Raw genomic sequence first — 12345 nt, 5'->3', positions numbered from 1 at the left:
AGAAAACACAAAACCCTACAGTTTTCAAAGCATCTTTTAGAAAAACAAAGGCAAAAGCAATCAGGGTAAGCTTGTAGATACAAGTGGGTTTATGATATAACTTCTGATATTGGACACTGGCTAGTGAGTTTTCTGAACACTCAGGAGAGCAGCCTCACACACAATGCCCACCAAAGGAGTTTAGCAGTAAAATACCTTTAGGAACCACTGTTTCCATTATTCCATATTCAAACGGCACAGGTTTTAAAGTAATCATAAACATAAAACATATTTGTCCCCATCATTGACTAAACACAGTCTTTCAGGAAACAATATTGAGACCAAAACACTTGAACAGTCACAAATCTATGGATTACTTTCTTCAAAACTATTCCTGAAATGGAAGTGGAATGAAAATATAGACGCAACTTTTCTCTTGAAATAATACTAACTTTGTCTCCAAAGTAAGTTTCCTTTTCATAGTGTTCACTGGATAGTGAATTATCTGGGCTATAACTCCAGCCATTTTGATTTTTCTCCCAACTCTCTGACTAGTCATGTTAGGTTGTAGATCCACAAGAATACTAGAAACTCCAAAGGTCCTAGAAGCAGACCAAAAACTTCACAGCCCTGTGACACAAAGCACCGATTTGGAGTTCACTTACTCTTCCAACACATGAAAAGCACCCAAAACATTTTCAAGAGGGAATTTTGTTCCAACAGCCATAATCTATCTTCCTGTGGCTCTCATGAAGCCAACTCAAAGCATAAAAGCAGCATAAGCACTGTACTTTGCATTTTGGCAGAAGTAGCATGCCCACATCTGATCAGATCAAATCAGCCCTGCCAGATGATGCGGTAGGGCAGGCTGGAATTAACCAACTCAGGGCATGGCCTTATTTCACTGCTCTGCACCTGATTTTCTTTGCACTGTCCAACCTATCTAGATTTTCGAGAACTAAAAGCCACAAAGCATTAAACCATGTGTTGGTAGAAAATTTAGCACAACATCTTAACAAAGGCTTTGTATCTTGTACCACAAGCAGGAATCTGAGCAAATACAAGGGGGAGAAACTACAAGTTACACAGAGTTCCTTTCTTTTGCATACTAAAATTTCATATACGTTACAGTTGGAATTTTTTATTCATTTATGAAAATCATCAGAAAGCAAGTAGAGAGTTATCAGACAAATAGAACTCACGGTTTTGTATGAATGGAGAGATGATCCTCAGGTTGGATCAGTTCTGTCACAACAGACTGTGACATTAAATATCACTTCCAGCCTTTCTCACCAGAAGAACACTGATGTAGTCAGTGTCCCCATCAACACCTGAGCAGAAGATTCTCTCCCAACTACAGCTCAGCAGAACATGAAATTAATGCATCAGGATTTGGCAAGCACACGCTGCTGATCACAGCCACCTAGTGCACACTCATCAGTACCCGTCCCTCCCCTGCTCTTGCTGCTCCACTGGCTCCCCGTGAAGCCTCTCCTCAGACAAGGCTGGAGCACCAGGAAAACCTTCCATGCAGCTGGAATTGTAACTCCCTGACCGCACCTGGCTCGGGCAGGTAACCTGAAAACTGAGACACGTGCTGACATACTCCCGCCGTTCCCGCACTGGAGAGGATGGTGCTGTGAGAAGGATACTTGCCAGCAGCTGCTGAGACACTGCATCATTCTTTTCTGCGATATCTGCTGGGAATCTGTGGTTAAAATATGTTCTGCTGGGAAATAAACCATATATAACAAAATTTTTAAAAGTATCACACTTTGAATAATTTAACCTATTGAAGAAAAATAAGGATTTTAAATTTTCGGTATTCAAGCATTCACTTATGATATTTGTGTTACAAGTTACTCATTTTGGACAGTAAAAATACACTGTGCAGTTCTCTTCTTTCTTTTGAAATAAGAAAGAAGAAAAACACTTTCTGCTTCTTATTCACTCGTTCAGAGTATATGTGTTTGTTCCAAAAATTATAGAGAAATTAAATAAAAAAGGAAGCACTACCAGCTGAAAATTTTTAGTTTTTGAAAAGGAAAAGTATTTTTAAAGTATGATTCCTTTTAGATTGTGTTGATAACTTTCCTTTTAAGAAACAAACCAGTGCAAAAACTGAGACCTGCACTGAGGAAGTGATTAACACTCCTCAGTCTCTGCATACTGGGCAAAATTGCCAGGAAAGCCAGAAGAGCAGCACAGTCCTAATGAAGCCCTCAGAACAGGCCTCAAGCAACTCTGCCTTGGTGCTGCTTGTCTGCACATGGGAGCATGTCACCCCAGACAGGGAAACCTCAGATCAGAGGTTGGTCTCTCCAAGGGAAAAGAAACATCAACTCCCGGAACAGATTCATTCCACTCCTACAAGTCCTCGGGGATAAACAATACTGGAATGGTTCTTGCTCAAGGCAACATCACATACAGACAACACAGTGATGAGCCCAGAATAAATACCAAGATTGTAAAATTGATCTACTGAGCAAAGAAATTCAGCTCTGACATGAAAGAAAAACCAGAGAGAAAATTCCAGACTTGGCAAATTACAATGCTAAAAGAAGGTTTATTCACAGCCAGTGGGGGCTTTGGAATGCCTCATTTCAGGACAGAAGAGGTACAGCAAACTGTCACAAGGTGCAGAAGACAGACACACAAGACTGACAAAGTCCGCTCTTAGAGCAACCTTCAAATACCACGCTTCCAGTTTTAGGAAAGCAGAGGAGGAAATCAATTTTCATTAGGCTCCACAAAGATGAGCCACATTACCTTCCCCATGACTCAGACCGACGCAGGTCCCCACTTTGCTTTGTGTACCTGACTTCTGTGTAAAGTATTCCCACTCGGACACTGTGAATCCTGTCTAATGGGTATCACGCATCCAGCCCACTGGACATGTGCTTACCTTGAAATTATAAAACACTCCAAAAAATCATACCTTTGGGCCTCTGTAGGACAACCTAGATAGGTCAATATTGCTTTCACACACCAGAAATAATAAGTTTTAAAAACTTTTTCTTTAGTGGAAATTTTGAGATACAACCTCCATCCATCCACACAACTAGACAGACTGTGAAAGACTGAAAGACCAACAAAACAAAATTACAAAAGCACTGCAACAACTAATCATGCATAAGTGAGCGGTGGAATCAGACATAACACTGTAACAAGCAACATGCCATTTATCAGAGCCTCCCATATTCAAAACCAGTGTATCCTCAGGTCTTCTTAACTTGCCTTTCCTGCCTTCCAATGACTTTGGTTTCATGCTTGTATTTCCCTGTGTAAACATAGTAACATTCATCCTGTGTTCTCTGAAATCTGCTGCTGAGATATTAGAAAATACTGTGGACAACAGTTTTGATTTGAAGTGTGTCAAAGTAGGGCTCATTTATATTTTTAAGTAACATCAGAGCAACATTGGATTTGCTGTAGAGATTTTGGTACATGGTTTAATGTGGCCAAAAAACCCTGTTCTCTCAAGCAGAAGAAAATTCCCTTTTGTAAGGCCACATTAAAATCACCTCCACATCACTTGTAAACACTGAACTGGCAACCTGTCTGTCTATTTTATTACTTCCACCTGCTGAAAGCAGCACTGCACATTATACTTTCACTTTAATATTAAAAATCAGCAACCAGATGCTTATGCAACAATATTCACCAAAAAAAAAAAAAATCAGTCTTCATCAGCACTTAATCAGGACATAGGACTGTTTCAGGGATGTGTAATGGGATACAGGACCTTCCAGTTAAGAGATCCCAGCCTGAGTTCAAGCCAGAGTAACCACTAGTGAAATACTCTTGCTGTACAAGACCCCAGGACCCACACTGGTCTCCTGCCAATGTGAAACAGGGATGTGAACACAGACCACTTCTTCACAGGTGTCTCATGACACAGAATTCATCATCACAAGGAAGGTCATTTGGCAGCCCAAAGGTTGGAGTTGGCTGTCAAGGCAATTTTATCTGAGAAGGTACAGCACTTGAAAACCCAACTGCTGCTATGTTTGCCGTGGGAATGCAGAGACAGAACAGGCCTGGTGGATCAGCTCTCACTGCACACGAATCTGTGATGATCTGCTCCCCAAACACCTGGCAGAGAATAAGTGTCCCCAAGCACGTCGAAGTTATCCAACAATGCAGTCAGCATAGAAGTGAGCTAGCCCAGCAGCTGAGCCCGAGTTAGCTTCTTTTGTCCCAGAGGCTGTCCTGAGCAAAAGAGAGAGCACAGCCCTGCTAAACCACTGGGAGACAGCAGCCCTCTGGTGAGTGTCCAGGCTGAACGCCACACCGCACGGGGGATCTCACGTGCTGAAATGGCAACAAGCTAACCTATGTCCCACTTAGTGTGTTTAATTGACAACCTGAAATAAAAGTCATTCGTGGGAGTAAAGACAGAGAAGGGGTGGGAGGAAACCAGCTCTGCTTCTAGACAAGACTGTGTAAATTACAAGGTCTTAATTACATTAAGTGCATTATGGTACCATATGCACATCACTAATAAGGCAGAGATGGAGGAAATGGGACTAAATGCTAAAACTGGAAGTTGAACGCTTGCATTCTAGACTTCATCTTTTAGAGAGATTCTGAACCACTTTGTCCTAGTTTAGCCATCCATAAAACAAAGGCAATAATCCTTTCTTCACAGGGGCATTGAGAGGTTTAATTAATTAATGTTTACAAAGTCCATTGAGATTTCTGACTGACATTTGAAGTAATTCAGAATACTTTTTAAATGTATTTGTTTCTTCTACTGCACCACTCAAATGTCTTCACATTAAAATATCCAAAGGAGAAGAAGATGGAAACAAAAATATGGAGATACATACACAAACTAGTGAGGAAAAAACCAACAACAACAAATTCAGCACTTTGAATCCACTTCTGTCCCATCAAAGCTGTCAGAATACTGCCATTTCTACAGATGAAGAAGCATATGCTTGTCCAAACACCTGCCACCTTTACCTTGTAGATGTATTAAACATAGATATTTTTGTCTGTTGCACCATGTTGGTAAACAACAAGCTAACAAATGGCAGAAATAACAAGCAGTCATGTCACGTTAACTGGTTCACCAGAGGAAGTGGAGAAGAGCAAAGGGATGAAAGCACCAAAAGAGAACCAGAAAGTGATAAGTGAGTGCTGGACAGAGAAAGAGGCAAGTTGAGTAGGAAGAAACCAATCATTAATAAGGGACTCCACGCATTTCATAGACTAGTCTATGAAATGCATTCCCACAGATGCCCAGGTACTGGAATATATTATTCAGAGAGACTAGTCTGGCATGAACAAGGCCACATGTGTGTCCAAGAGACAAACTGAATATTGGACACTCTTAAATGCACAAGCACACACACAAGGAGCTGCTTGATACCTGAGCCCGGATTTCTCAGTCCCTACATTGTCCCCCATTTCGGAGCAAAACCTTTGTGTGGCCGGTTTCTGTAGGGGGCGTTTGTGGGTTCTGAGATACAATCAAAACGCAGACAGAGGAAATGCAAATGTCATTCAGCTCCCGTTCATTGTCAGGAAGGACACATGAGGATAAAACACTGTGCACTGCATCCCTTCCCTATTATGTGTCCTGCTGCTTTTGTCCTAATTTATCCCATGCATAATTTATTTACATGTGTATTGTTTCCCGATCAGCAACTTTAAAGAATAAGTGAAAATCATAAAATGTTTTATTAAACAAGTTGTCAACAAAATTACAGATGGTGTCAGACAGCCAGTACCAATTCTGCTTCCTCCACATAGCCTTAGTACTTTGAAAGGCACACAGAGAACAGCGAACCCAGCACTTGATGTCTATTGTTTCCTCCTCTCACACCCCCCAGGGGCGAGGGGAGGAGAAGGGAGCTAATTATAAATGGCCTCATCCTGTCCTCCCCGACTTTAGCAGCAGCGGGATCGGGCCCCGCTTCATTTCGGCACAAGCAGCCCTCCGGCAGGATCCGCCGCCACTGCCGGAGCCCCACGGTGCCGCCAAGTGCCAGGCGAGGCGGCAAGGTCCCGTCCGCCGGCGGGGCTGGGGCCGGGGCCGCCGGTCGTGCTCCCGTGGCCGCTGCCGGGAGCTCCGCGCCTCACGCCCGCCGTCTCCAGCGGCCACCGAGCCCGGGCTTCCCCCCTACCGGCGGCGGCCGCGCACGGCGCACACATCCGCGGTGCTCCGTGCCCAGGTGCAAAGCCGGGCGGTGCAGCGCCCGGGCAGAGCCCGGCGGCCGGGAGGGGCACGGGGAGGAATCGCTGCCGCCTGCACAAGCGTCAAACCCGCCGTCGAACGGGGGGGGACGCTTGCCTGTGCCGCGCGGGTGTCAGAGCGCGGTCAGTCCCCCGGCACCCACCCGTGAGGACGCTCGGACTTCTTTGATTAACCCCCTGCAACTGCGCTCCCCTCTCCCGGCGGATTTTTATATCCGAGAGGGCGAGGTTTTTCTGCCAGGACGGAGTAGAAGAGCCGATAAACATGTCAGCACCCCTTCCCAGCTCGAGGCTTTCCTTTCCCTCCGGATCGCAGAGAGACAGCGGCAGAAATCCCTGGAAAAACCTTCAAGTGTTTTTCCAACTCCAGCCGGAGAGACTCGAGTCGAAAAAAAAAAAAAAGAAAAAAAGAAAAAACCTCGCAGCCCTAATTTCATCTCACAAAACTCAAAGGTATAAAAACACCCACTCAGCGCAGCCAGAAAGTGCAAGCGAAGCGTCACCGCCAGGTACTCTGCTTCCCTGCTTTACTAGCAAGAGCGCTGCCCCCGTTAGCAGGGAAGTCGTTTGAAAAAGGTTAAGACAGCTCCGCTCCCCACATACGGTGCCAAATCCCACTCTCCCTAATGCCTTCGGGGATTAGCGGCGTGCGCTGCAGACCACAAGGAAAATAAAGGACGCGATCCAGAAGAAGACAACCGGCTCCCGCGGTGCCCCTCGGAAATCAGCCTTATTTCCGGACCGGGAGCCCCGGAATACCTCGGCAGCAGAAGTACCTGCCCCCTCCCTCTCTCAGGCTGGGGTCAGACCCCATCCGTGCGGTGCTCGGCGGCTTGCGCCCGCTCTCAAGATGGAAACACAATCAACTCTCTTTGCCACTTTGAAAAGCGAAAGCCTGTCATATGCAAAACAGATCTCCGGACTTCCTGCCCAAAATCAGCGATCGGCAGTCCCGAGTCATTCATTTCACCCAAGTCCGCTTCCCTGCCGCTCCTCTCCGCTCCCTCTCCTGCGCGAGCGCCGAGGCGCACCGGCAGAGCCCCCGCCGCCCCGCTTTCCGACCGCCCAGCCGGGAAGCGAGGGGGTTGCTTCCTCAAGACATCCCAACTCCCCGAAGATTTGCGGAGGCAACTCCGAGCCGCGGTGGGAGCGCGGAGGCAGGGCGCACCGAGCGCCCCCGCGGGCCCGTCCGTGCCCCGCCGGGCGAGGTGGCGGGGCCAGCCCGCCGGGGTAGCGGGGGCAGGACGCTGTCAAGTGCGCGCACCCCCGCGGGACGCGGCCGCCTCCGACCCCGCGCTGAGCGCCGGCAGCGCCGGGCGGGCTCCCCGCCGCCACCCCCCGGCCCGCCGCCCCCCGCCCGGGCGCCAATTAACCCAACAATTTTATCCTCGTTAATTTCGGCGCGAGCCGCGGGGATGTGTTGCACAAAAAACGAGCGAGTCGCTGGGGCAGAAAGGAGGGCGGGAGGAGGGACCCGCCGGGAGGCTGCCGGCACCCAGCTCCGGCTGGCAGCCGGCGCCGGAAAGGCGCCTTTTTTCATATTTAAACCACGCGGAATATGTACATTTTTGATTCCTACTTACGCTTTCAGGGGGTTGTGAATGACAGTCGCCATTTTGCTACAATGTAACAGAATATTGTGTCTCGGAGTTCTAAAGGTTCGCTCAGGGGAAGCGGCCAGCCAATGGCAGCGCGGCATACCGGCCCGGCGGCCAATGGCGCGGCGGGGGCGGGGCCGGGGCGCTGCTAGTTATTAGGGGAGCTGTCAAAGCCCAGAGGTCACTCCCTCTCCCTGGAACTGGCGGCGAGCAGGTCTTAAAGGGGCAGCGCCGCCGCCGGGGCTGCCGCCGCGCCGGGGGGCACCCGGGCTCCAGCGCGGCACTTCCCCGCCGCGCTCCGGCCCCAGCTCCAACGCGCCGCGCCGGGAGAGGGGAAGCCGGGCTCGCTCCTCGTCCCCTCGCACTGCCGCCGCTGCCCCTCTGTTTCCCAGGCGGCGTGCCCCGTCGGGGGAGCGAGCCCGCGCCGCCCGCTCGCTCCGCACGCTGCCCGGCAGCGTCCCTCGCTTCCCGTTCTGCACGGCCGCGCTCCCCGCCAGGTCTCCGCGAGCCGCCGGTTCTGGGAGCGGCTGCAGGGCAGCGCCGCTCCCGCTCCCCCTCCCCCAGGAATTTCCCTCTCGCTGTCAGTCATCCCGGCCCGCAGCCCCTGCGCCCTTACATAACGCGCGGCGGCCGGACCGCCCGGCCGGCCCTACACAGCCCCGCTCCTCTCTCCCTCAGAGCAACTTCGGGGCACCGGGAGCCGGGCCCCGTCTCCGCCCGGCACAGGGCGCTGACCCGCGGCCACCGGGCACGCAGCTCTGGATGAGACAGGAGCCGGAGGCTCGACCCCGGAGCGCGGCAAGGGAGCAGGCAGAGCCCACTCCTGGGGAGGCAGCGAACTCCAGGAAGCCTGGGTTTACCTGCAACTAATTAAAGGAGCTTGCGAATGCATTATGGAACGTGACCCAAGTGATTTAAGAGGTGTCAATCCAGATCTCAACTCTCAGATCCTGATCTCACTCTCAGAAGTAAACTCACTGAAGTTCTCGAAAGTGATCCAGTGTAAATTAGGTGCCAACAAGAGCAGAATCAAACAAAGTTTTCTCCTTGTCTGATTGTAATGTCAGCTTTGTCATCTCATACTTTTCTCTCAAAGGTCTCGTCTCCCTTCAGGCATCCTCTATCCCTCTTTGAAACAAGCATCACCAAAATCAAACCGGCATCCCCATTCTTTGCATCTATACATCCAGAAGAAACTGAACTAAAGACAATTAAAACACACTACTGTCAAAGCTGCAAAAGTGAGGAAACTAGAAAAACAATCTCACAACTTAATGAATAAAAGAATGGAAGTAGTGGTGTTTGGGAGATGTTAACAGAAGTAGAAACGGCAATCTTCTTGGGCTGAACTTGAAAAAGTAAAGACAACCAAAATCTCTCTCACTCAACTATTTTACGAAATAAAACTTTCCAATCCTGGGACAAAAGAGAAAAGGAAGAGGAATGGAGAACAGAAAGAGTATAATTGTGACTCACAGTGAGGACAGGTACACAAGTATAATGCAGCGGTTTCCCATCTATTAAGTATTCATCAGAAGTTTGCAAAAGTTAAAATTTAAGATCTGTCTAGCGTCCCTCTTTCTGAAACATTGCCTATTCTAGCTACTAGGTCAACTTAGGTACTGTGCCAGGCATATATCCCCGGAGGGAAGCATCTCTTCCATCAAAGCAATCTAAGCCATTTGGTTACAGGCACTGCTTAGGAGAAATAAGCTTTCTGTCAGCTGGAGAGTTGCCAAGATGCTGAGATCTATCCCAAAACAGTTCTGGGAAGTAATCTTTAAGAATGTTTCCATTATCATATTACATTATATTACTTAATATTGTAGTGGTCCAGGTGACATTGAATGCGACTTCAGACCCTCCTGCTGAGTACTCTCACTGCTCACAGGAAAAGCTAACCACAAACTGCCGACTTGTCACGAGCACACAGTTGATGAGTGTGCTGCAAAGAAACAAACGGCACAGCTTGCACCTGAACTGTGACCACGGACTAGCAACCTACACCCCATCTGGCTACTATGAGGATTTCTGGTTCGACTTCTCTTCCCGCTGTGATATTCACTTAATGGCAAACACTTGATTACTTACTGTAGGGTGGGTAATATTAGTTTCTGGGATAATAATGATTTTGCTTCACACGTAAGAAAAAAATAGCCTAGGACTGTATCACACTGCAGAACAGGAGACAGATTTGTGTTACTGAGAGAAGGTACCAAAATCCAGCCGAGCTCTAGAAAGCCCTGAGATTTTCTAATGCAAACTGGTGACATTTTCAGATAATTAAGAAACCCAGTTTGAGGTCATTTTTAGGAGTTTAATGAGTCCCTCTGGTCCTGTTTTGTTGGATATATAGGCCCATTCCTTCTCTGCAGGCAAAGAGCTCTTGGTGCAGCTTGGCAGGGAGTGTATTAGAAAAACGGGATGAAGCCACAGATGCTTCCCTGGCTGCTCCTGTTATTCAGATGTTGGGCCTTAATCAGCTACCAGCAAAAGCAACAAACAGTGAGAACAGGCACAGATGACCTTGGATTGTTTATAGTCCTTTTCCCAGGCAGATCCCACGTTCCTGGCTAGGAGAACCAGACAACAGCACTGCCTTGCTCAGAGGAATCTCCAGGATGCCCAAGGACAGAGCTGCCATATCAGAGCAGTGGGAAGTCTCACCCACGGTAACAAAGACATCAGGCTTTGCTCTCGTGTCCATATAATTTTCCCACAGTGTTTTTCACATAGAATCCCACAACAGTTAGATTACAGTTGTAGCTGAAAGAAAGGGCACAGAGCACTGACTGGCATTTTGCTTGTAATGAACTACACAACTTGTTTACATGTCCACTATTTGCAAGCAGGGGGAACATCACAAACCTACATTGATAAAAATTTCATGCCACACCATAGTTACATCCATTTTCACATATACACCAGTCCATCATGATCACAGATCATTTATCACCTACATTTTAGATTAATCTTTCTTCCAATTTTAGTGTACCGTAAGTCACTAATCAGTAATGTTACTATTGTTTTACATCCTGAAGGACCAACAAAGCTGAAACACACTCAGTTACATATACACTAAATCACAACTTCAGGACTTTTACATTTGTACTTAGTTATTGTTAGTTTTATTCACACTCACCTGAAACATAGCAAGGAGGCTGCAAGAAAATATAAATAATTTAAAAGTATATGGCATTAAAAAAACTCTAGGTGGGCATATTCTTAAAAGAATATGCCTAGTGGGCATATTCTTAACATGAGCTTGCCAAATGTTTGGACAGCCAACACATAAATTTTGAAAAAGGAAGGTAAGTTTTGACATAAATCTGTTGGGGTGACATCTATAGCATTAACACAAGGCCTGAGCATGATGCATCTATAGGGTCAGAGTGAGCAGGGCTTTAGAAGAGAGTCCACCTCCTCAACTCCAGCCCCTCATACAGAACTGCAGCTCGTCTCTACCCAAGTAGAAGAAACACAGTGTCATATCTTCTCAGTGTACTGGGAAGTGTCATGCCTCATGGATCATAATGCTGCTCTCCTGATCCACATCCGTTTCAAACATTTTTACTATTTACATAACACAAGCACATTGATACTTTCTGTGAGGTCTCAGCAATATTCCTGTATACTTCGAAAAGCCTTATTTTAGCTGGCAGTATTTCAAACTGTGAAAGACTTTTACCTTGTATTTATTATCTTCTTTCCTTTTTATCTTATCAAGTTTCAACATAGAGTTGCTGTTTTCTGGGGGGAGGGAAAGTTAGGTTCTTATTATACATTCCACAACTCTTGTGAATTGGAAAGTGAAACAAACTAGACACCGACATTAAAAGCCACAAATCTAATTTTGCTGTGGAGGGAAACAAAAAATAGAGCTTAAAAAGAAGTGGTTTCTGGTAGATTAACAACTGTTTAATATTTTCAGATATCTCCAGTGATTTACAATTTTCTTTTATTCATATATATTAATATTCAAAGTATCAGATTCATACACGTCTAAATAAGACAGTGTGCTGTAATGTAGCTTGTTACAGCAAAACAGGGCCCCACATGCACAGATATCCTGCAAGAGATTTGAAGCCTTAACCCCTTTTTATTTATTAAAGCTGTGCAGGCATCTCTCATACACTGTTTCTTGTCAGCCCTCCTCCTCCCTTTCTTTGATCTTTACCAATAGTTCCTTAGCTGAAAGAGGAGGAAAAGATACCAGAGTGTCAGTGTTACAGACTCAACACCAGCCTTCCACAGACACATCACCAAAAGAAATTACGTGGTCAGCATAACAAAGATAACTATGGAGCTACACAGTGTAAAAATTGGTGCCAACAATTTATTTGTCACAATTTTGGGAATAGTGTTTGTGAAAGGCACCTCAAATTTTGAACTTTTTTAAAGCAAAATTTTCCCTCTATAACTATAGCAACAATTCTTGGTTGTCTTTAGTTTATCTTAATTTCACGCCTGAATCTGTTACTCAATTTTCTTTATTGTATGCACTATTCAGTTTTCTGTCAAGTACACCTGAATTACTTGTATGCTGATGTCTGGACTCAAGCCC

General features: G+C 46.6%; 1 protein-coding gene across 12 annotated transcripts in view; it reads right to left on the bottom strand.

The window, feature by feature from the left end:
• DPF3 (double PHD fingers 3) overlaps positions 1 to 8001 on the bottom strand; it is a 168943-nt gene extending 160942 nt beyond the window's left edge. For 10 of the 12 annotated variants that reach the window (XR_010080549.1, XR_010080550.1, XR_010080551.1 and 7 more), the window contains exon 1: positions 7767 to 8001. Coding sequence is in view for 6 of the 12 variants with exons in the window: in XM_063398672.1 (XP_063254742.1) it covers positions 7767 to 7882 (116 nt within the window). In the remaining 6 variants the exon portion in view is untranslated. The remainder of the gene's footprint in view (positions 1 to 7766) is intronic. The other 2 variants (XR_010080547.1, XR_010080548.1) reach the window with 1 other exon arrangement.
• Positions 8002 to 12345: the final 4344 nt, after the last annotated feature.

The sequence above is a fragment of the Prinia subflava genome, chromosome 5 (assembly GCF_021018805.1).
Source record: "Prinia subflava isolate CZ2003 ecotype Zambia chromosome 5, Cam_Psub_1.2, whole genome shotgun sequence".
NCBI lineage: Eukaryota > Metazoa > Chordata > Aves > Passeriformes > Cisticolidae > Prinia > Prinia subflava.
This window is presented reverse-complemented; position numbering and strand designations above follow the sequence as displayed.